Below are 25213 nucleotides of genomic sequence, written 5' to 3'. Positions count from 1 at the left end.
TCAACTGTTATGAGTATCGAGACTGCATAGTTTGTCCACCAGAGGGCACTCTGGACAACTTTTCTGATGGAAACATGTTTGAAAGGCTGTAAACCAGGGGTGTCCAACTCCAGTCTTCGAGAGCTGCTGTCCTGCAGCTTTTGGATGCCTTCCTACTGCAACACAGCTGAATCAAATGATTAGATTACCTCTTCAAGTTTGCCATCAAGTTTGGCAAAGGCCTGATAACAAGCCATTCAATTGATTCAGGTGTGTCGGAACAAGAATGTCTCTAGACTTGGATGAACAAATAATGGCAAACAAGTACACAAATTAAATACACATAGCAAGTGTTAGGGAAATGTTATTTATGTTTCATGTATCTGGAAGAAGAAAATATCCTTGAGTATCACAATATTGGAATTTAAATCAGCAAATATAAGTACCGGTATTGAAAAACTTAGTCAGAATTTACTCAACTGTCTACCACAATAGCATAATTTAAAGTTAAATGTACTTCATTTTATGATAAAGTTTATAATAAATAAACTCAGAAAAAATATAAATATAAAATATAATTACAAATGGTCAATTAAGACTATTTGCACACATCTCTTAAATGATCGAGAGAACACATTTTTTTTGTTTTGACCCATACATCACACGGTTACATGAAAGCTGTTTATATCAACATCTGAACAACATCAAGTCCACCTCCAAAGCTGCATGGCGACCTGTTGCTCGCTACACCAAATCACACACCAATAGGAAACAAACATGGATAGGAAACCAATATCAAATATTAACCACCTCACTACTATCAGTGTTGGGGAGTAACGGAATACATGTACCGCCGTTACGTATTTAAAATACAAAATATGAGTAACTGTATTCCGTTACAGTTACCGTTTAAAAAGGTGGTATTCAGAATACAGTTACTTTGTTGAAATAAATGGATTACACTGCGGTACTTTCCTGTTTCATTTTGTCGCGGGTCAGGACTGTTTGGGTTTTGTTTGACAGCTACGTTCTGTTGTTCCAGGCGGCAGCGTTACGGTTGCCATGGTTACAGGGCGACGCTCTCTCTCTCTCTCTCTGAGACTGTGTTTCCTGGGTGAGAGAGCGCCTTTTCGTTGTTGTTGTGCTAAGCTAACAGGCAGAATGCTACAAGCATAGCTCTAAAGAATGTAGCATCATGGGCAGTGTAGTCCGTGTTGCAGGGAGAATGGACTGCCATACACGTTATGGGTCTGTGAGCGCGAGGAGCGAGAAAAAGGGGAGTGGAAAGGTACGAGTTGTCATCGAGGAAAAACGGGAGCTGGAAGCATGTAAATATAATAATAACCACTGCAGCCAAGAAGAGAGCCTGACGAGCCCAGTTGTAAGTAAGCTATTAAGACTCGACTGTACGCTGTGTTCGTGTTTTCCTCCGAAAACAATAAGTTCCGTTGGAGCAGCCTTTCAACGCCTCTCTCTGTCTCTCGCAAGAAAAGTTGACCCACACAACAAAGTAAAGCTATTTTTCGGCTACAAGCCGACAGGGACCCCGCCGTATTAGTCAGAGGTCCCTTTACTACAGTTCGGAGTCGCGGACCTTCAGTAATAGTAATAAATCACACAGCAATAGTACATTCACATTGTTGTAAAAAGCATGATAATATATTAAGTAATCCAAAGTATTCAGAATACGTTACTGTCATTGAGTAACGTAACGGAATACGTTACAGAATACATTTTGGGGCATGTATTCTGTATTCTGTAATGGAATACATTTTAAAAGTAACCTTCCCAACACTGACTACTATACACTGTTGGGATCATTAAAGATGAATAATGATATGAGTCTATGAGTCTATAAGACTGGCTCTTTTCTATATTTAGAAAAATACAGCATAGATTCAGAATTTAAACAAGAATGGATAAACTATATATCACAATATGTGGTAAACAAGTATACCTTAATATTAATTAGTTAAAATAAAAATGAAAACTTACATCAATTATAGTCATCGGCACTAATTTAGTGGTTTGAATTAGTTTGAGGCAGCACATAAAAAATAAACAGAAGTGAGCATATGAAAAAAATATAAATGCAAACAAGAATTCAAGCCTAATAAAATCAACTTTTTAAAAATCCCATAAGTATTTATTTGCTGACCAGACTTAAAAGAAAACAGTATTATGCCGTTAAAATACAGAAGATGCTTCAGAATATCAGTTAGTTTTAACAAACAGCCTTGATAAAGAAAATATTCGCAAAGAGGCAAAATATGTGCCGCTTTCTGAGGGATTTGTTGGTTGCAAAAAGAACCCAGATCTCTTTGTTTCACTCTGATGATCTTAGAGAAGATTTTAACAATGCTGTTCAGACTGTTGCGAGGCTGTGAACCCAGCTGATAGAAGAAAAACTCAAAAGAGTCAACGCTGCAGTGTCATCAGAAAATGTAATCAAGACTCTGTTCTCCTGAGTGCTTCTGCATCCTTCAGTGTATGTAATAAAAAAGTAAGCAGTATTAGATGTATCCTTGCATACACAGAGAGCCTGTGGACAATCCTACGGGGTCAGAGAGACGGTCATTTGCTTCCTGCTGTAATGGTTTTAGATGTTGTTCTTTAATGTTTTATTGTTTTTATTGGCTCGCTCTAATCTGGCCAGGGGGAAAAAATTGAAAATTAGCCATTCTGCCAGCACTTGTAGCTTTACAGTAACGCTGAATAATGTGCATTTTTAAAATACAATTTAAAACATATACAGTCTTTCCTAGCGAGTTGAAACTCAGGTGATGGAATAAAGCCAGAAATGAAGGTCAGCTTCTAGCTGTGAGCTCTGTTTGAAACTTCCAGACAGAACGGGGATGCTAAATCTGGAGAAGATAATAGGTCCAACCGTGAATATGATACTATTTTTCATTCATGGTTATGTAAAACTGGAGAAATGACAAAGCAGAATCCAGGAAGGCTTCGGGTCTGTCGCCAACTAATTTAGAGAAAGTTGTTGGTCCAACTTTGTTCTTGCCACCGAGTGGCGACCCCTTGATCCATTTTGACACCTCCCTTTGCAGGCAATCGTCACTTGTCACAAAGAGTCAGGGTTAATGCAATAAACTGTCGATTTATTACAAGGTCATTACATCTGTATGAAGACAGATGGTATCAATTTGAAGCAACGGGTCAATTACGGCAGACGAGGCTATCATTCCAGTAATCGACATTCCCCCGTAATGAGAAAAAACACCTCAGGAGCATCCCCGCTGCAGACATGATACGGCCATAAGCCTTCAGACTGTTGCCATCAGATAACCTCCGTGACCCCAGAGAAACTACTTTTCAGTGATGCTGCCTATGGATGCAGAGTTGACACAATAGAGACCCGCAGCAGAGGATTTGAAGGTCACAGACAATAGGCAGAAGAACCGTTTCAAACATTACCTTCCATCTCCGTTTCGGCTGATTTCGAAGATAATTTATCTCCTGTTGACACAGAGAAAGACTCTATATCTTTGTGTTATGTGAAATGATATATCATCGCAACGTTAACACTTGCACAGGAAACACAAGTTTGATTCATTATTGCTACTTCATGTCATGAAGTTTGCTGACATTTATTTGCACATAAGGTATCGCCATGAATAGGAAACACAGCTTTAGTTGAGCTCTTATTATTCATAGAGGCTTGGTGTGCTGGAGGGTATTTTTAATGCAAGTACCCGCCACACCACATATGACACATTATGATAGCGATCTCTCCCAGCCTCTTGAAGCCTCCGTGCACAAAAAAGACACAGCAGCAGCAGATTATGATTGAGCTATCACTGCTAAGTAACACTGAAATGGCACACTGAAATAGACTCACATAATCACCAGTGCTATGGGTTGTGTAGCTGCTTGTAGCAAGACAACAAAGGGATCATGATCAGGGACATGTCTGAGGGGTGAAAGATTGGTCAACAAATGCACTGACACATTTAAGGAAGCTTGGGATTGAGGTGAATGTTAACCAACCCAAAGTCATGATACCACTCCAAACTTTCATGCATCATTGCCAACTAATTAGTCAATTAATAGTAAAAACTAGAAGAGATGGTTTTTGGCTCCAGGCTTGATTTAAAACGGGGTTCCAGTTAGTAATGAAGATGTGTTACTAATAAAGGAATTATTAGAATTTGTGAAAAAAAGGAGCGGGAAATCTGAGGCTGAAAGTCAAATTGAGTTTCTATTAAATCTGTTTAGTAGATGTTTATGCCACAGGGCTTTGCAGGCTTTTGTAGCGATAACTGGAGGATAAAAAAATAATAATCCTGTGGCCATACAGAACTATGACGTTCTGTGTTTTGACAGTTTGTGTTTTCAGTTAGTTATCTTCAGGTACTTAGCCACAGCTCAGTTGACACAAATTAAGGCTATATATGTAACACATTTTGATATTGACCGACGTAATCTTACTTACTTGCAGCAGCACAACAGAGCGATGACATAGAGGATTGTGATCAGGGACACATTTAAGGGGAAGTTTTAAAATGTCTGGCTAAAAAAATAGAACACTATTAGCTTAACTACAGCAGTTTAATTTCTGATTATTCCGTTTATACATTTAAGTCCACAAGATTTTGTACAATTACACTTTTACAAACAAGAGTTTTACAAACAAGCTTACGATGTTCCCCCCTCTGGACACACAGCGAGGATGTCAGGAGCAGTGTTGGGTAAGTTACTTTAAATTAGTAACTTAGTTACATTACTAGTTACTTCTATCAAAAGTAACTCAGTTACTTCAAGTTACTCGTTACTTTCAGAGTAACTAGTTACTAGGGAAAGTAACTTTGGTTTTACTCAGAATTCTCTTGTTAATGTGTTGCTTCCATAACTGGATACCCAGCCAGACTGCCAGTCTTCTAGCTTGCTTACTTGCCACAAGTGCACTGTGCCACCTACCAATAGAAAGGAAAAAATAATGTGCACATTTCCACGAGAGAAATCCCACACCTGATTCTATCCTAGCCTGCTTTTTACATCCAACACAAAAACTGCAGTCGTGGTGCTTTCGATTGTACTCAGAACTCGGAAATTCTGCCGTCTGAATAGGAAGATGTAGGTAACACCAGACTGCAGATGAGCTGCATACAGAGCTGGACTGGGACAAAAAAAATCGTCCCGGGCATTTTGACTAGAGACCGGCCCACCATTATAGGAAAAATCATAAAGCCTTTGAATGAAAATAAACACTGTTGTGACAGTGATGTACACTGTTCTGATGGTATATATGTATCAATCTATCCATTGTTTGTTGCAAGACTCAGATAATTAATTTTTTTTAAAGTGAGACATTTTAAATGAGAATAAGAAAGTATTTCCTTGTGCCCCCCTTTCCCTTTTAATTCCCTACATGGACCCCTGGCAACACTGCTAGACCTGCCCCTGCACAGTTACCAGCTGTCAGCTACTTAGGAAGCACGCAGTACGAAAAAGTCAGCATAACGAAAATAAACTCCACCTAAACTTGGTTCATATCTGACCCAGATGGACTGCAGGTTATAACTTCTTACTTGAAGTTCAGTTCACCTGACACTCTCGGAGCAGCGGCCGCTTCGGGTCTCTCCTCCTGCCTCCCTTTTCCTTCATCCACCTGCTGGCCTCCACCACTTGCTAATGTTATTGAATCTGTGGAAGCTCCGCGATAGCCACCACACGAAGTAACGATTAACGCATTCCCGGTTTTGGCATAATAACTAGTTACCGTGCTCGTTACCACAATAATAACAACGTAGTTACTGTAACGCGTTACTTAATAACGCGTTAGTCCCAACACTGGTCAGGAGTCACTGCAGCCACTGCTGTTTTTATTCCACCTACTGGCAACCATGTGAACCTCACCAGTCTTATTTTTCTAACAGTACATGTCTTCAGCATTACCAGTGAATAACTGTGGAACAACCTTTGACGATTGCTAATACTTTAATACTTTGAACTCCTTTGTAGACAATGACTGCCTAAAGTCTATAACTCATGGACATCCCAATGCGATGGTGTACAAAACTGACAAATAGACAAAACTTTTAAAAAAAGTGTTATTATCAAAAAACACAGGGATCTGAATGCATATCACACATATATGTAAAAAGCACACTTCAAGTTCATATGTAATGCTAAAGTAATTTCTAGGAGAAGGTGAGCCGTAGCCCCAGGCTATATCTACAGTAAATGACAGCTGAGTGTAGTCAGAATTTTTCTAATAGGACACAATAATATTTGACAACTTCTGTGATGAGGTGGCCCGCCATTTCTACTTACAGCACTTTTTCAAATGAGAAAAAAATATACTTTTTCGCCCTGCACACATAGCCCTAAATTGCATTACTGTTTCATCATGTGATTTTTTTTGGCAAAATTATTTGTACAGCCCCCTGGATGGTCACATAAGAAATAATAAGCCTAAACATAATACTTCCACATATAGCTTTAGTTTAACCCTTGTGTGGTGTTCGTATTTTTGTTACTCAGCCAGTGTTCATGGGTCTGGTGGACCCGCTAGAGTTTTGGCTTTCCAAATTAACACTATCAAACAATTTTATGTTAAATTACTCAACAGATGTTTACTTCATCCCAATTACAAGACATATGAACAGCAAACATGGTTAATTTTTTCCCTTTACCTTTGTTAGATCACATTTATGAATTAATGTGCTTCTCGTTTTTCTTTTATATAAAATGTTATAAATAAATCAGTTATAATCAAGTGGAGTGAGTGGAAAGACACAACACATTTACACGTGAAAAAATAATTAATTGTTTAATTTTTCTTTTGAAAAAAACTGAACACGGGTCTCACAGACCCGAACACCATACAAGGGTTAACATAGCACACAAACCCAAGGCTCATGGGTGAGTTTGAGTTTGAGCCTTTCATCCACCAAAACCTCTTCTTCATGTGGACTTTGTTGATCTATGTGACTTACAGGTCTAGCTGCGCTTTAGTACTCCGCCTCACCACCCGTATATTACATTTGTAGCCATAGAAACTAGAAAAAGGGAGGTTTAGTTTAAATATGTTCCTTTTTTTGAGGCCATCACCCTTCTTCTGTTTTATGTCTGCATTGCTAAAATCTTGCATTTTTCTATATTCCAATCTACTTGCATGTTTGCATACTGAGTGTGTATTTGTGTGTACCTTCTGCACACCTTCATAGATTTCCCCAGTAAATCAATGCACATCCTGCCCCTTCTACTGCCCTCCTGTCACAACGCCCCCCCCCCATCTCCCCACCTCAGGTAATACTCATTATGTGTCTAAGCCCCTTAAGCCTCGGCCCTGAAGCCCCCTCTTCTGAATCACACACTCTTTATGTTGTCGCTCGCAGACTGCTTGGGCATTATCCTGTTTAGAATGGCTTATCTTTGCTCTTATCATCGCAATACTATCAACCAATGAGGTGAAGCGGCGTTTAAAGGCTTGGATCTGGTCTCTTTGTGCTGCCACTGCAGACTTTGCTTGTTTGCCTCGCCAGCTGAGGTCAATGGGATTGAGAGTGTGTGTGTTGAATAGGAATGCTGAGGGGGAAGGAGAGGAAATCTTCGAGGAGAGAGCTTCTGAGTCAGGAAATTACTTGCTAACACCGCCGCCTCCCCGCAATCCATCCACCCGCCCCCCCATCTCTGCCAACTGACAGGGTCTGTGTCTAGAGACGAACTCAGCCCCCAAAGCACAGCCTGTTTGATATGCAGCTCAGTCGGACGGCGAGGCGAGCGGCCAGAAGCAAACACAGCAGCGACATGCACGCCCATGAACTGCACATACGTGTTGCTGCAACGGCACACTCACTGCAGGTACTCTGCGCACACGAGCAGCAAACAACATAAAGACATATATTATAAGTAAAAAGAAAGAAGGGAGTTTAAAAGGATGGGGGAGATGACTAACGAACAAACGGGTAGGCATGAGCAGGCATAAAAGGGGCAGACACATATGAAATCCTGTCTATAACTGATCCATAATTTCACAATAAAAACCAGGCATGTCATGTGCCACATCAAAACACATGAAGCTATATCTGAAATGCAATCTCTCAAATGGAATTCTGGAGCGTGTTCCAGTGTTATTTCAGTCCAATTGTTGGAGAGTTTTCAGATATTAAAAATGTCAGCTGTAAATGTCAGCGAGGCTGGAAACACAGCTAGTCTAATTCTGGCAAGTGCAGCTAATTCTAACAGTTGGGTGCTGGGGCTGAACATGGGGGTCTTCATATTTGCACAACTATAATGATTACTGCATCACCTCAACCTCAAGACAACAACAAAATGACATTTAATAATGGCTTCTTGGTTGAAGGAAATGGAGGCCAACGAGGGGTTTCACATGGGATGCGACAGGAAATGATTTGCTAGACACTGCTATTATCTATTTTTGGGTGTTGCAGTGACTGAGGGCCTGTACTGTCAGGCAAGAGACTTCAGGCTTAACCCTGATGTCTTACTGGCCAACAGTGGTTCATTTCTTTCTGAGTACAGTGCCTCTGTAACTTGAGAGACTGGAGAAGTTATCTTTGAGATAACATGTTAACTGACTGATCAATTGTCTTTGAAAATAGCTTCAAAATTCCTTGAAGAGAGTAAGAGGCTTTTTAGTTTTTAGAGACCAAAACCTTTTGGCTTTCTCTGACAAGCGTCAGTGAGGGAAAATGTCTCAGAAAGGGTGGAACGTTTGTGCTTGATGCCACCAATTTCAGAGCAACTCCATTGTTATTTAGGGCCTATTACAGCAATACGGATTTGAGACACAGACTCATTGGCACTAAGGCCTTCTGCCTGTTGACCCTGCAAGATTTGAAAGAAGGGCTGCTGAAGGAATTCTACCGTATTGCTAAAAAGTCTTGAGTCACCCTTTATTTCTTCATATTTTGCTTGGAAAAATCGGAAAGAGGTGCATGGATTTATTGAAACATTGGGAAAAATATATGGAAATACAGTGTATGAGGCAAAAACAGAGTTTGTACAAGTCTACAATCTTAAAAGTCAATATTTGGTGTGACTGGCTTTATTCTTTAACACAGCCTAGACTCTTTAAAGTTGAAATGTATTCATCACACATTGCTTTGAAACTGACACACGCTTACAGATGTTCCAGAAATCAGTTGCTAAGGTAACCTACCAATATAATTACTACAAGGTCATATGTTAATCAACAGTACTCATTATTCTCACTGGTAGTTGCTTCAGCCTCTCACTCGGGAGTTGAGAAAATTTATGTCAAGTGCAACCTACTTTCTACAGTATCGGGTCACCATATTGCTTCCAGTGTGTACGCAGCTTTAGAAAAGCTTTCTTGTCATTTCTTCAGGAAAGTAGTCTTCAGGAATAGTTCTCCAGGCTTCTTGAAGGACATTCAAAGCTCTTCTTTGGATGTTTCTGCCTTTTGTTCTGTTCTCTTTCAAGATGATCCCACACTGCTTCACTAATGTTGAGGTTGAGGATCTGGGGAGGCCAATCCATGACTGACAGTGTTCTACTGTCTGTTCTTCCATCCGGGTATGTTTTTACAGCATTGGCGGTGTGTTTGGGATCATTGTCATGCTGAAAAGTAAAGCTGTTTTCCAGACACTTTCTAGATGGCATTGTATGGTGGATTATGGTGGATTCTCAGCTTATAATTCCATCAATTTTGACAAGATTTCCAACACCACTGGCTGAAACGGAGGCCTAAACCATGACTGTGCCTGGGACTTTGTTTTTCTTCCATATATCTGTTTTTTTAAGGACACACTGCAAACCATGCTATGTTTTTGGCTAGTAGCTCTTTGGAAATCAAGTTTTTAGTATTTTCCATTGTATGACAGGCTGACCATAACGAAGATACAATTAAAATTTTTTTTATCTTGTCTATTATGTGCAGGCATAAGACTGGTTCAATCCATGAGCTAAGTGCCTGTGTGTGTTTGAATGATTCGTAGGCCGGTGTTAAGTGGCTTAACCCCAAAAAGTTTTTTTCCAGGTATTAGAAGTGGACTAAAAACGCCTGAAAAAGCAGCAAATGTCTAAATCTTTGAAAGGCCATCGAAAAGCCTAAGAGAACTAGTGCTCAAGACCCCCTAAAAGAAAGAAAGAAAAAACACTCAAAAAACCCACCAAAAAACAAGAATGTATGGCTCCTTCGAAGCAAAATATAATGAAATGGGCGGTCGTTCAAGACTTTAGCGCAGAACTATACTTTTATCGGGGCGATCGTGGCTCAAGAGTTGGGAGTTCGCCTTGTAGTCGGAAGGTTGCCGGTTCGAGCCCCGGCTTGGACAGTCTCGGTCGTTGTGTCCTTGGGCAAGACACTTCACCTGTTGCCTACTGGTGGTGGTCAGAGGGCCCGGTGGCGCCAGTGTCCGGCAGCCTCGCCTCTGTCAGTGCGCCCCAGGGTGGCTGTGGCTACAATGTAGCTGCCGTCACCAGTGTGTGAATGTGTGTGTGAATGGGTGGATGACTGGATATGTAAAGCGCTTTGGGGTCCTTAGGGACTAGTAAAGCGCTATATAAATACAGGCCATTTACCAGGCCATTTATACTTTTTTTATTTTCTTCAAAGATTGCTGAAAGAATAAGGCTATATCTGTCGTATACATCCATAAAGTTAATAAAATGTGCCCAGAGATGACTACTGTCGGGACAATCACATTGAACTAAAAATAACATTGAACTGAAGTGAATATAAACAATGAGCATAGTTTGAAGAGTGAAGTCGCTCAGGAAGTGCTTTAAACCTGCATTCTTTCTAAAGACAAGCCAGAGGTGACTCTTCTGGTTCCAGGAAAGGCATGCAACGGTACAAAAACTGATACTTCCCTCTCTTGTTTTATGCCCTCCATAAAAAATTTCTTCAAGGCTTTATGTTATCAGTCAATAGTTTCAAGTAATTTTTAACCAAGCAATATGTTTACTTTGTAAATGACAATTGCATGTAAAAATACTTTTGAAAAACTAGTTGTTACTGTATGAGTGCCATGCATTCTCTTGCAAAAGAGCAAGATAGCAAAAAAGAGTCCACCCATCCATTTTCTTCCACTTATCCAATTTGGGGTTACAGTAGGGCTGGAACTACTCCCAGGTGTCACAGGGTAAGAGCAGTGGATACCCTAGATAGGTCACCAATTTGTTGCAGGGCTAACACAAAGAAACAGACAAGCATTCACAAACCTACGCCCGATTTAGAATATCTTTGGACTCAGACACGGGCCCCACACAGAAAGGCCCCGGCCAGCTGGTGGATTCAAACTCAGGAATGGCTTGTTCTGGGGCAGTGGTGCTAACCACCACACCACTAGGCGAGGTCAAAGTGGCATTTATTACATGCTAACACACATGGATTTGGAATACATACAGCTCTAATTGCAGTGTGGTGTACTAACTGCCCCCTCAATGATTGGGGGTAGTGAGTTACTTTGGTAAGCCTGTCAAACTAGACAGCTTTTCTTTTTCTTCAGCAACTGTGTTACTTTCAGTCTTTGTTACACGTGCCTCATTATGTGGTTTGCACTTCTTGTGAGAGAACTGCAGCTTTATACCTGTCTGCTTTCTTTTTTAAAATTTCAAAAACCTGGGTTTACTTGCCAGGTTATTAATCACAATGGTGTGACCGCTTCACTGCAGTCTTTCGGCACAGAGAAGTCAGGAAACAATTGGTTGGAGTCTTCTTATTTCAAGGTTTAGCTGTGAAATCAACAGTTGAATCACAGCAAATATGTCAATCTTTTCAGAAGTCATCTACACAAAAGCACGGAGTTAATGACACTTGCTCTCTAGCCTTGGATATTCTGAATGACTACAACAGCAGACAGTAACTTTGATCAGAAGCAAAACAATACCCGAGGTGTCACAGAATGCTCTGCCTCGATTCATAATTAAATTCCAGGAACTGCATCCCATTATGCACTCATACCCTGGGTCAGGGTGTTAGCCTGACAAAGAATGAAAAGGACGGAAGCAACACTATGTAGTACGTAACATTACATGTAGGACTTTCCGAAGCTTAACAACTCTAAACGGGAGACACGTGTGTGGCGGCTGGATATGCAGATTGGAGAGCAAATTGAGAGAGGAACATCCTGCTTTAAACCTAAATGACTGCTGCCATCCATCACGCCTCGCACTGCACGACTCATGTTTGTCTTTGCGTATGTTTAGGTGTGTTGGTTTGCACTGCGCATTTCCATAATTGCATTTGCTGTGGGAAGAGAAGCACTTACTCTCATTTTCGGCTGTGATTTATCAACCCGAGCGATTCGAGCCAATGCACACACCCATTTATCTCTGCGATGACCTTTTTCCCCAGCAAAAGGAACGGCTGCCATCTTTGTTTTTTGGGGTTTTTTTCTTCCTCTTTTTTAAGCTGCTTCTTACCCCTTGCCATGGAAGCGAGTATGGTTTTGACATTGATGGCATGCCATTCAGGAATAATTACTATTTCAAGAAAAGGCTTCTTTCAGTTTGTCACTTGTGTGGCTGTTATTATGGAGAAAGTGAATAATGGATGCTGGGAGAAACAAGTAAAAATAGAAGCTTTGTGTTGCTTCGGTTAAACTGGATTGAATATAATGTCAGCGAGTCTGAGGGAGGTACTGAAGACAGAAAGAAAGTACAAACTAAAAGATTTGACCTGAAAACTTCAAGGTCCTGGCTTCCAAAATAACCAAAATAAAAGTGTTTACTGATTTCCCTTGAGATAATAATGTGAGTACAAGGTGAATGTGCATTTGTTGTTTGAGGGTCGCTCTCTTTGAGGCTTCACAGAGCGTGAAAATAAAATCTTGTCAAAAGGAAAAGATCCGGATCAATCACTCTGTAATGTACAGCAGTGGCACCAATGAATGGCTGTAATTGCAACATTTCATATAAGGCAGATGGGAATGCTTTAATTTTAACGGTGCAACATATACGAGTAATTAGCCGTTACTGTCTGCTGTTGCTTTTTTGTAGTCCGCGGCAATAAGAACCAAGACTTGGTTTTTGTTCATATATATAAAAAATAAAGTGACATTTTAATGGTCACCATGACAACAAAAGCTGGTATTTTCTCTGTAGCTCCAGTTAAGCGACTCCATGACCTCGTGGGGTTTGACGGAGAATTTTAGGACACCTTTCCTTCATTAAAAAAAAAAACAAAACTCATTAGTGAAACTCCTTAGAGTTGACATTTGGCAAATCCGTGGCTCTCACTAGAGAGAAATTGTAGTCATTTCATAGCCAAAGATGCATTTCAAACCACAAGAACACACAGCCACGAATAAAGATTTGTGGATTCAAATGACACGTTTGTTTCTTCTCCTCATCTTCTTCTTCGGTCGTGGGTGAACTCAGTGAAGTGTGGTGCTGCGTTTTGCTGCACAGTGACTGCAGTGTTTTGATTCACACCACTGACTGACTTTCTCCCATAGCAACAGTGCCCGAGGCTCACTGGTAGAGCCATCTGCCGCGCCACAATGAGAGACAAAATGTGACTTCTTCGAAACAAAGCTATAATGAAATTGAATGAAGCGATGCTTCCATAAAACCAGCAGCGCCTCCGTCTTCACCCCTCTGTGCATTACCAGTACGTGCACTGTTTTATTTGGCCCAGGACACACAATCTGTGGTTGACTCTCTAATGATTGGATTCTTTTAAGTCAGTTTTTGTACCTGTGATTATAATCAAAATACAATTTAAGTAGCTCCCATCCATATACATATGAATACTGTCAAATCTGTGTCTCATCTGTAATGTAGAGTGATCAGTTGTGACAATAAACTCAGGCATGTGACATAAGAATCGAATAAGATCAGTTGTGGAAATTGCCTTAACACATATCACCCACCTAAAAATTGTAGCAGAACAAGTAACAATAGCAGTGACACTCCCCGATGACTGTGGTCTCTCAGAAGACTATCCAGGTAGATCCTGAGCTGAAAACCTAAGGGTGTTTTTCCCTCCTCATTCCAGCAACACAACAAACACAGTAAACTAGACAAAAGACTCACACGGATGAACTTTCCACAGGATTCACCTTTACAGAAACACATAGGCCAGGGATGTCAAACTCATCCACTTTAACTGATAAAACTGCCCAGACATTTCTGTCATTTAATGGTTTATCTATTACTGAACTACTTTCGTGTGGTATGAATGGCAGTGTCTGTATCAATAGGCAAAGCTGTAAAACTTATGAAAATACAGTTAGGAGTTTAAAATCTGTGCACTTCTTCACATTTTCCAAAGCCTTCCAGTCGGCCAGATCGGAGTCTTTGCCGGCCTTATTCTGGGCCCTGGGCCTTATGTTTGACACCCCTGACATAGGCCTTACCTAAACACCCACAAAAGCAAGAGGTGCCAGACACACCCAGACGTCACATGAGCCTGTTAAGCAGCACTAAGGGGACTTGCACAGTATTAGGCAGGTGTTTTAATGTTTTGGCATATGGCTGTAAATGCATTTGGTATGCAACCCCAGTAAATTTCCCATAAATCCTTCCTGCCTAAGTCATATCCTTTGAGCACGACACTCATGCCGTAATTCCAGCCTATGCTGTACGATGATGAACACAAACACACACGCACAGCCAGATGGGCTTTCTGGCAGCTTCTACCTTGTCTCCGTCCACGAAGGTCTGACCGTCGCTGGCTCTTCTCCAGGAAATGTCAGGCAGAGGCTCGCCCTCAGCCACGCAGGAGATCATGGCAGCGCTGCCCTCTACGGCTGTCACGTTTTTCAGCTGGGTGATATGGGGCTGGACTGGAGATCACAGAGGACAAGCGGGGGAGAGAAGGTAAATAAGAGGAAAAAAAGTGAGTAGAGGGGAACAGATTTGAAGGCCAGAAGAAAAGGTGTGAGTAAGGAAGGAGAAGTGAATAAAAGGATGAGCAGGAGAGAAACTGTCAAAGATCTAACTCATAAAGTGAGTTAGAAGATGAAGGCTATACCATGGGGTTTAAACACCAAGCTGATGCATGACTTTGGTACTGACAGAGTAGGCCAAGATAATTTATACAGTGCAGTCATACTCTACAGGTTTGATATAGTGAGAAAGCATGGCCTCTGGCCTATTTTGCACACACTCATTGGACTAGATGAGAAAACTGACTTTGCTAAAGTTTGAAAGAACAAATCAACTGATCCACGTTTTTTATTTTAAATGAATACAGATTTCTGTCTGGAAGGATGCCTCTCCAGCACCGTGTGATTTGCTTTTGGCACAGAGTGAGCACCGCGATAAGTGCTGAAAAGCGTGCCGTTGGGGGCTGGTCCCTGCTCGCCTCCCCCTGATAAGATGCTCTAAGCAAGCCCTGAAACCTGATGCATGTCAAGGGCATAGAGCATGTCACATGAATCATGGATTACTTCTTTTTTCCCCCCACACACACTGCACTTACGTTGTTAACAGGGTGCTTGCAAAGTAGCATGGCATAAAATCCGAAAGGCAAAGGGAAGTGAACAGGAAATAGTGACTACTGTACTGAAGGCTTTTAACACCGCCCGGGGGGAAGTGTTTGGCAATTTCACATGGCTTCAACCTCGAGGTGAAGGAGCCATCTTGAGGGATTTTGGGAGCTTGTCAAAACATGGGGGTCACAAAAACATACACACAGGCAACCAGGCAAATATTCCTCTGCCTACAAGGACTTTTAGTAAGTGACCAAACTGCGTAGGCACAAATAACCAACAAAGATGGTTAGACAAAATTAGCCTGAATCTCAACTTTAATAAAAAAAAAAGGTTTACAGTAACAATAAACTCACTAAAAACATTCACGAAAATGGCTCGATTTAACTTACTGTATTCATGAGAAATTCACAAGTTTTGTTATTGGATGGTAGATGAGACATGGTTTAAAGGTTTAGGATGATATCACTGCAACAGCCCTTTAAAAAGGTTCTTGGTTTGAAACAACCCTTCTGGAAGTAATAAAAAAATCATTAAAACTACAATCATAGGTGGGAAATGTACACAGATGCTTCACACAGAGAAAAAGTTGAAGTACTGATTCAACTTCTTTACTCAAGTCAAAGTGAAAAAGTTCTGGCTCTGAATGAATGTACTTACAGCGTCAAAGTAAAAAGCAGCTCTTTGAAGGACTTTTCAAGCAGCTATTTTTGTGTAACTGACCTTCGTTTCCTGTCATGATGTCACAAACTGTACTTTTCTCTGTCATAGACGGGTTTGCTTTGCACTCGTTTTCCCCGAATATGTTATTTTGCCTCTTTCATCTCTGTCTCAGATCCCTTCCCTTCATTTAGGTTCAAATCAGTTTGATATCGAGAAGGCGCGCAGTGACAGGAAATAACAATAGCAGCCCTCACATATCTTGAAGCAAAAGTAATAAGGCTCCTTTGAAAATGTACAAATGTTGGGAGCGAGAGTAAGAAAAAGCTTACTTTCTCACTGTGTCAGAAAAACAAAGGGTTCTAGTAAGTTGTAGATACTTGGGGATACCTAGGGATTAGCGAATGGTCAGCTGCACCAACAAAGAAAACAGCCAATAAACAAGAAAAGGGGGTTTGTCAGATTACTGTATTTGGAGATAAAATAGTAAGATATAATTTGAGCAATTTAATCAGGTATGTGAAGAGGTTAATGTGGGCTGGATAATCTAGCTGTACTCTAACTGTACTGAGAGAATTAATAAGCAACGCAATCTTACATGCATTGAAGCAGGTTAATGCATGTCATTCTTGAATGAGTTAATCTTTCATGTGCTGCAGCCTGGCATTGCTTCTAGTGACAGTGTGGAGTTAGTGCACAGTGGTGAGAAAATAATGACATCACACAGCCCCGTTACACCCTCCAAGGTTCAAGGTTCAAGGTTCTTCAAGGTTCTTTATTATTTGTCACATGTATAGTTATACAAGTATAACACACAGTGAAATGTAGAGGAAGAACATTATATATATGTATATATATATATATATATATATATATATATATATATATATATATATGCACATATAGTATATACACTGGGTGAATGTGCAGTAGTAGCAGCAAGCAGGTGAATTCTGTACATTAATATGAATAGATATCTGACTATTTTACAGGATAGACAATATAAACATATTTAAAATTAAAGGAATTGAAATGTACATTGTGCCTTGGTTTAGTGTCTGGAAGAGTCCTGTCTCAGTCAATTATAGATGATGTGAGAGGGCGGGTGTGTGTGTTTAGGGCACGGATGGCTTGGGGATAGAAGCTCCTCTTGTCACGGCGGGGTGCGCCGATGTGTGTGGAAACAGGACCCAAAAGCAGATGATGACGAGGAATTGTAATGATTAACAGAAAGGTGAACCTTTAATGCGATGACGGCAGGGAAATGAACCAAGAGACCAAAAACAAACAGGCAAAACACTAAGAAACAAAATACTAAATGGTACTGAGACCAAAACCTAAACTATGACTGTGGTGGAAAAATAATAAACAAAGACCATGACTAAGACTAATAATACATAACAGATGAAAACTAGAACTATGACTGAGGTGAGGTAAACAGGCTAAGACCATGACTAAAACTGTGACCCTGGTGAGATAAACAGACGAACCGACAATGGCATGAAGAAAACAAAAGGCTTAAATACAGACATGAGGTGATATGGGGAAGTGGGGACACATGGGGGAACAGCTGACAGACATAAACCTAATGACAGGACCAGGAGAGAAAGCTAAATACAATGAACAAAGAACACATGACATTGTCAAAATAAAACAGGAAATACTAACAACTAAACATGACAACACAACTCAACAGACCCAACACGTGATGAATAAATACCAAACCCCAAAACATAGAAAACCCAGGAACAATAACCAATAACTGCCTAAACTAAAGGCAAAATAGGAAATAACACAAACTAATAACATATCAAAAAATACAAAGAAAACTCAGAGTGCTGGGTCGGAGACCCAGCCTGTGACACCTCTTGAGTCTCTCTGTCCTTGCCCGGAAGATGCGGAACCTTCTACCAGATTGCAGAAGTTGGAACAGTTTGTTGCCAGGATGGGACGGGTCCTTCAGTATCTGCGCTGCTCTAGTCCGGCATCTCCTGGTGTAGGTGTCCTGAAGCGGGGGGAGAGCAATCCTGCAGCAGCGTTCTGCTGTACGGATCACTCTCTGGAGAGCTTTTTGGTCCTTCACACAGCTGTTCCCGAACCACGATGTCATGTTCTGTGTGAGGATGCTCTCCACAGCGCCTGTATAGAAAATCCTGAGGATCTTTGGAGAGACCCTGAACTTCTTCAGTTGTCGTAGGTGATACAGGCGCTGCCTAGCCTTTTTGGTCTGGACCTGAATGTGGGCAGCCCATGTCAGGTCTGAGGAGATGTGGACACCAAGATACTTGAAGGACTGCACCCTCTCCACTGGAGCTCCATTGATGATAATGGGCTTGTAGTCTCTGTGCTGACCCCTTCTGAAGTCCACCACCAGCTCCTTGGTCTTGCTGACGTTCAGCTGGAGGTGGTTGTCCTGGCACCACGATGCCAGATTCTTCACTTCATCCATGTAGGCCGCCTCATCGTTGTTGGAGATGGCACCCAACACCACTGTGTCGTCAGCAAACTTCACAATGGTGTTGGAGCCATGGGTGGCCACACAGTCTGAAGTGTAGAGGGAGTAGAGCAGTGGCGAGAGGACACATCCCTGATGTGCTCCTGTGTTGATGGTGATGCTGTTGGAGAAGCACCTGCCCACCCTCACCACCTGAGTTCTGCCAGTGAGGAAGTCCAAGACCCATGCACACAGACGGCTGTTAAGTCCCAGATCCCTCAGCTTTGTGAACAGTCTGCAGGGCACTATTGTGTTAAACGCTGAACTGTAATCAACAAACAGCATTCGCACATAGTTACCCTGTTTCTTGTCCACGTGGCTGAGAGTGGTGTGTAGGACGTGGGCGATGGCATCCTCTGTGGATCTGTTGGATCTGTAGGCGAACTGCAGCGGATCTGTGGTGTCTGGGATGGAGGAGGAGATGATGTTTTTCAGCAGCCTCTCAAACACCTTCATTACTACCGAGGTCAGTGCAACTGGCCGGTAATCGTTCAGGGATGAGGGTTTGCTGTTCTTGGGCACAGGGATGATGGTGGATCTTTTGAAGCATGTGGGGACCACAGACTTCGCCAGGGACTCGTTGAAGATGTAAGTGAACACACCTGCTAGCTGGTCAGCACAGCAGCGCAGCAGACGGCCGGTGATACCGTCTGGCCCCGCCGCTTTCCTTGTGTTCACTCTCCTCAGTGCCGCTCGGACGTCATGCTCCGCGATGCTGGTCACCGGTCTCTCGCTGATGACATCACTGTCCTCGGTAGTCAGGCGGTAGATAGCATTAGCCGCCTGGCTAACCTCGAAACGGGCGTAGAACCGATTCAGCTCGTTGGTGAATGCAGAGTCGGCGTTGATCGGCGCAGTGTCCCTGGCTTTGTAGTCCGTACTGGTGCGTAGTCCGTGCCACATACTCCGTGTGTCGCCCTGGTGGAAGCGGGACTCCACACGTTCCCGGTACCTGCGTTTGGCATCTCTCACCGCGCGCCGCACGCCGTATGAGGCCGCTTTGTAGGCACTCAAATCGCAAGTGGCGAGACCCGCGTTGTAGGAGGCGGTCCTGGCGTTTACTGCAGTGCGGATCGATCTGTCCATCCACGGTTTCTGGTTTGGGAATGTGGTGACTCTCGCAGTGGGGATAATCTCCTCCGCTAGCATATTGACGAAGCATACTGCTACTTCCGTAAACTCGTTGATGTCGACTGCGCATGCTCTGAACATGTCCCAGTCTACGTCGTTGAGTGCGTCCTGTAGCGTAGCTTCTGATTGGGCAGTCCACCGTTTTACTTCCTTCGTGGTCACGTCTTCCCTCCGTATGCTTTGTTTATACTGGGGAATGAGGAAGATGGCGTTGTGGTCAGACTTCCCAAAAGCCGGGCGTGAGACAGCTTTGTAGCCCTGCTTGTATGGCGTGTAGCAGTGATCCAAAATCCGATCCCCTCTCGTTGGACACGAGACATGCTGGTAAAAGTTTGGCATGACTTGTCTGAGGTTCGCTTTGTTAAAGTCTCCTGCTACAATGAGGGCTGCGCCCGGGTCCTTGTTTTGAAGCGAGCTCAGCACATCATGTAATTCGGACAAAGCCATACCTGTGTCCGCTTGGGGTGGGATGTAGACCGCCGTGGCGAAGACTGAGGTGAACTCACGGGGCAGATAGAAAGGGCGGCACTTAATGCTCAGGAACTCCAGATGTGGCGAGCAGCCGCTGGAGAGAGTAGAAATGCTCCTGGCATCACACCACTTTCTGTTTACCATGAAACACACTCCCCCACCTTTGGTTTTGTTCGACTCTGCCGTTCTGTCCGCGCGGAGCACAAAGAATGAATCCGACGGAGTTACGGCCTGGTCCGGCACGGTGGGGGACAGCCATGTCTCTGTGAAGCACAGAATGTTGCAGTCCCTCATGTCACGTTGGAAGATGACCCTTGCTCTTAGGTCATCGAGCTTGTTCTCCATGGATTGTACATTGGCCAGTAGGATACTGGGCAGTGGTGCGCGATGCGCCTGCTGTCTCAGTCTGTTCCTAATACCAGCGCGTTTTCCCCGGCGCTTCTTTGTTCTGCGCCTCGGATGAGCGGCCCGTCCTCCAGACATTAGTTTTTTTCTTTTTATTACTTTGATGCGTTCATGGTGCAAATGTCAATGAAGTTGTGCATGTGTCAAGCTAGCACTACAGAAGACGAGCTTCCATGAATGGAGTAAAGAATTTTTAGGTGGCAGGCGATTGCAGCTCATCAAACATCATCAAAAGTTGGTAAGCTAACGGTACAGTTGGGAAACAAAGGGGGATTGCACTTTCCACAACCTAGCAGCAATACTGTGGAATGGTTTACCTCCTCTACGCACCATCGACTCTGTGGCTTCTTTTAAAAAACAGCTGAAAACACATCTATTTAGATAGACATCTTGGTCATGTTCTTGTTTTTGTGTAAAGCACTTTGTAACAGATTCCTGTAAATAAATTTTACTTACTTACTACTAGTCTAAGGAGCTTGGAAAAAGAAAAGCATCTGGACTTCTTTAAATTGCTTGAAGACGTTTCACCTCTCATCCGAGAAGCTTCTTCTGTCACAATCCTGGGTCTTTTGACCCAGAGTTTTGAGTTTTAGTTTATGTTTAAGCCCTTCAGGTTTTCTAAGTTCATTTTTTATCATGCCTAGGTTGTTCTAGTTCTTTGTTATTAGATTCCCCTTGTGTCTTCCGCCCATGTCAAGTCTCCCTTCCCCTTCATGTGTTTAATGTCTGTGTCTTACGTTTTCAAGTTCAGGTTGTCATGTCTGCGTCTTATGTTTCCTGTTTTATTTTGAAGAGGTCTGGTGTTCCTGTGTTCATCGTGTTAAGTTTTTCTCTTCCACTGTGACGTCGTTATGTTCATGTGTCGGCTGTTTCTCCATGTGTTCCCACTTCCCTCATTATCCTCCTGTGTGTATTTAGTCCGTGTGCTTTCAGTCATTCTTTGTCAGGTCGTCTGCTCATCCATGTCACAACTTCAGGTATCTATGTCAGTTCACCATGTTTAAGGTTTTTTCATGTTTAGTTTTAGTTCACCCAGTTTAGGTTATTGTTTAGTTTCATCAATGCCCTTTTGTTTGTACCCTCTTTGCTAGCTTCAATAAACGGCTTGTTTTTTGTTAAATCCACGCCACGTTCAGTTTTTGGTCTGCGTTTGAGTCCTCTTTTGCAAACACATACAGTCTGCCCCAGCCAGACTGTGACATCTTCAGTTATAAGGTAAAATGTTAGAGAGTCCCAGATTTAAGCCCTATGAGAGTATCCCCCCAAGAGGGACGATGGACCCCCTAATGATCCTCTACCTATTTACATAAGCCAATGTGTGAAAATAGGTGTAGGTCACAATCAGCCAAGGTTTCCTAGCTCCACCCTATCATGTGACTTCCTGAGGTGCATTGGTGACCTCAGGAAATCACACGATAGGGTGGGGGCTACGTTTCACAATGAGTTCACCCGAAACCTTGGCTGATGGACCCCCTGTCCATCGTCCCTCTTGGGGGGAACACTCCCATAGGGTTTAAATCTGGGACTCTCCACCATTTGACCTTAAAACTGAAGAACCTTCTTGGATGAGAGGTGAAACGTCTTCTAGCAACTTAAAGAAGTCCAGACACTTTTTTTCCCCAAGCTCCTTAGACTACAATGACCTGGATGACTGAGAACCTTCACAGACATACTTACTACTAGTTGCTGTATTTCTCAGGGAGAGTAACAAATGTTAACGTTTGACACAGACATTTTTTTCAAAGATAAGAATTGCTCAGCGAAGTGAAACTTTTTGAACTGGAAATGCAATCAGATATTGGATCCATACATGATGTGTTGAATTATGTTTTTGTGAAACATCTCACAAAACGAACTGAAGTATAGGAGTTTTGCATTATTCAAGGTTGCATGAAAGTTCTGCACTTTGACAAAAATGTCCAACTTAGTAGACATTTATGGTCCCAATAAATTGAGTCATTGGGTTTTTTTTAATGAAGAATGTTTACATATGGCATGTGGTATTGTAATGTTAGTCAGCTAATAGCCAAGCAGCCAAGGAGCTAATGAGTCATCTCATTTTTACATTTTTTTCTTGACTTTTGGCCTCCCTGTGAGTCCTGAATCTAACATCTTCCATATGCCAGCATGTGCAGAAAGTATCTTATCATTGATAAGACACTTTTATATTTCTATAAGCATTTTGGATATGATTGATGCCTTGTGCCCGGTCTCAGTGCAGTTATACGAATATCGGCAGGCAGTAGGGATGAAGCAAACAATAAAAAAGAAAATCACTTAACAATAAACATCTTCTCAAATCCCAGCACAAACAACCACATTAATGGCTTATTTACGCTACAACCAAGTCCTCAACTCGTGTTTTCCTCAATCAAGTCAAATAGATTTGCTGGGAATAGCAAGGATAATTTTACTTGTTTCAACAACAAATCAGAGCACTTCAGAACTCATTCAGAATCAAGTGTCCTTTTCTTGAAAATAGTGCAACAATCTGCTTGATTCTGTTTTGTGTCAATACAAAAGGCCACATAGAGAAGAGGCGAAATTATCTCAACCGTCGGGTTTTTCCCCCCCTTTTTTTGCTATAAGGCCCCATAATGAGGCACAATTTCTTTGTTAGGATGATGTCTGCAGAGTGAAAGATGTTAAAAGCATCATGTTCTGACAGCTCTTCGTGTGCAAACATACAAATACAGATTCAAAACGATCCGACTGCCAAACACAGAAAACTGTTAATGGCTGAAACTGGTCTGAACCAGTTCTACAGTTCCTATCCACAGCTGTTTGCCTCAAATGCCCTTCATCATAAAAATATTAAATGAAAAAACTCACATTTGTCAAGCGTGATGCACAAACCACTCTGCAGGGACTGCTATTAATAATGTTTTATTGAAAACATTTCCTCTTTAAATGAGAAGCGTTCTTTACGCTAAAAGACAAAAATCCTAAATTTATTTGACCTTGGATTTTTACTAAGTGAACTTTATTCTTATTCAGTTTGTAAATTCAAATGAACTTCTTTAAGTTTCTCTTAAACTCAGCATGACAAAAAAACTATTAGTATTTTACTCTAACACATGGTAATACCTCTAATTACGCTTAATTATTCTAATTACAGGTATTATAATAATTGTACTTGCAAATGTTGTATTTTGCTACTGCACATTGTCAGCCCTGGCAGGCTCAATCCTAACCATAACCCATGAAAAAGCCATTAATATGTCAGAAAGAGAAGAAAGTGGCATAAATGTACAGTTTGTCACATTGTTAGTTCATGAAAGACCAAAAAAGATGGTTTGCTTTGACGCCTCTTGGCAGACAGTTAATGCAGGAACAAGCCTGCTTATGCAGCTAAACAGTATTTTCATCCTCTCTATAGTAATATTTGACATAAGGCTCTTTTCCCACCCACTGACAGGTATCAGAAGGTAAAATGTGGTACTGACTGTATCTGATAATTATAACCTCTGCATTTGTTGTTTCAGCTGTGCCAATCCACAAAGCAAATGTCAGCACAGATTCTCTCCTGTCATCCCTGATGCCTCTTGTAATGTTCCAGAGTTTAGAGGGTTTAACTGAAAAATCATTTTTGTTATTTTTATGGTGATGTAATTTACTGTCTTTGCTGTCAAGACTTGTTCTTGGCTACATGCATGAAGAAACAGAAATGGTAGATTCAAGTGAACATACATAGGGAATAAACCCCCCAGAAAAGAATGTATTTGTGATGTGTTCAGTGAACGTGTGCAAATTACAGAATGAAAAACCCATTAAAGTGGGTGCTGTGTTTCATAGACTACTGACAATGGGGGGAAAAAATGCAAACTGTGGCAAACGCTTAAGAGTCTGTCTGCAGATAGATGAAAATCTCTGCTTCTGTGATAAATGTCTCCCGGTACAGCTGCTGAGTGTTGCAGGGAAAATGTAGGATCTGCTTACTCTTTTTCTGAAACCTGACATTTACTGTTGATGCTTCAGATAGCTGAAGAATTATCTTCTATCAAACTGTATCGCTGACAACATTTAGCCATGGAAGCTGTCAAAAACGTATACTCTGCTGGTCAAAAACTGTTGCTGTAGCTAACAAAAGTTACTGTGCAGCAATGCTTAGCTAACTGCTAATATTGCTATCCTAATATGATGAGAGCGCCAATCATAACACTGTGTTTGTTAGCACTCTTTTTTCAAAGGGATCTCTTTCATTCTAAGACTCTGTATTTGCATTCAGAGACTTTAAAAACATAGCTTTGCATGCTGCCATATAAATGGGCTCTTTTAAAGAGTGTCTGAAACAATCCATTTTAGCACGTTTCTTACAGGTCACCTTGCTTACAGCCCATTTTCTTCTTCTTTTCACAGTCTTTGTAGAAGCTTTTGCTTGTTGGCATTTTCATAATTTACATAAAAAAGATAAACTTATAAAAGATAAACGTGCATAAAGATTGCAATCCTTTTTCGTTCCAATCTCGATAAAAGTGACTTATAGCTCATAAAAATCCCAAATCCAGTATCTCAAAGTGTTCCTAAGATCAATCAGGATATATACACTCAACAAAAATATAAACGCAACACCTTTGTTACTGCTCCCATTCCCCATGGGATGGACGTAGAGACCTAAAATTCATTCCAGATACACAATATAACCATCCCTCCCAAACAGTGGTCACAAATCAGTCCAAATGTGTGG

At 41.7% G+C, this 25213-nt stretch overlaps 1 protein-coding gene across 2 annotated transcripts in view; it reads right to left on the bottom strand.

The window, feature by feature from the left end:
- The window catches only part of ncam2a (neural cell adhesion molecule 2a), a 473690-nt gene that overhangs the window by 66047 nt on the left and 382430 nt on the right, over positions 1-25213 (bottom strand). For both annotated transcript variants that reach the window (XM_085397463.1, XM_085397464.1), the window contains exon 8: positions 14572-14717. In XM_085397463.1, the coding sequence (XP_085253589.1) occupies positions 14572-14717 (146 nt within the window). The remainder of the gene's footprint in view (positions 1-14571; positions 14718-25213) is intronic.

The sequence above is a fragment of the Rhamphochromis longiceps genome, linkage group LG23 (genome assembly GCF_057381845.1).
Source record: "Rhamphochromis longiceps isolate RC_006_pf linkage group LG23, R_longiceps_female_GT1.1, whole genome shotgun sequence".
NCBI classification, from domain to species: domain Eukaryota; kingdom Metazoa; phylum Chordata; class Actinopteri; order Cichliformes; family Cichlidae; genus Rhamphochromis; species Rhamphochromis longiceps.
This window is presented reverse-complemented; position numbering and strand designations above follow the sequence as displayed.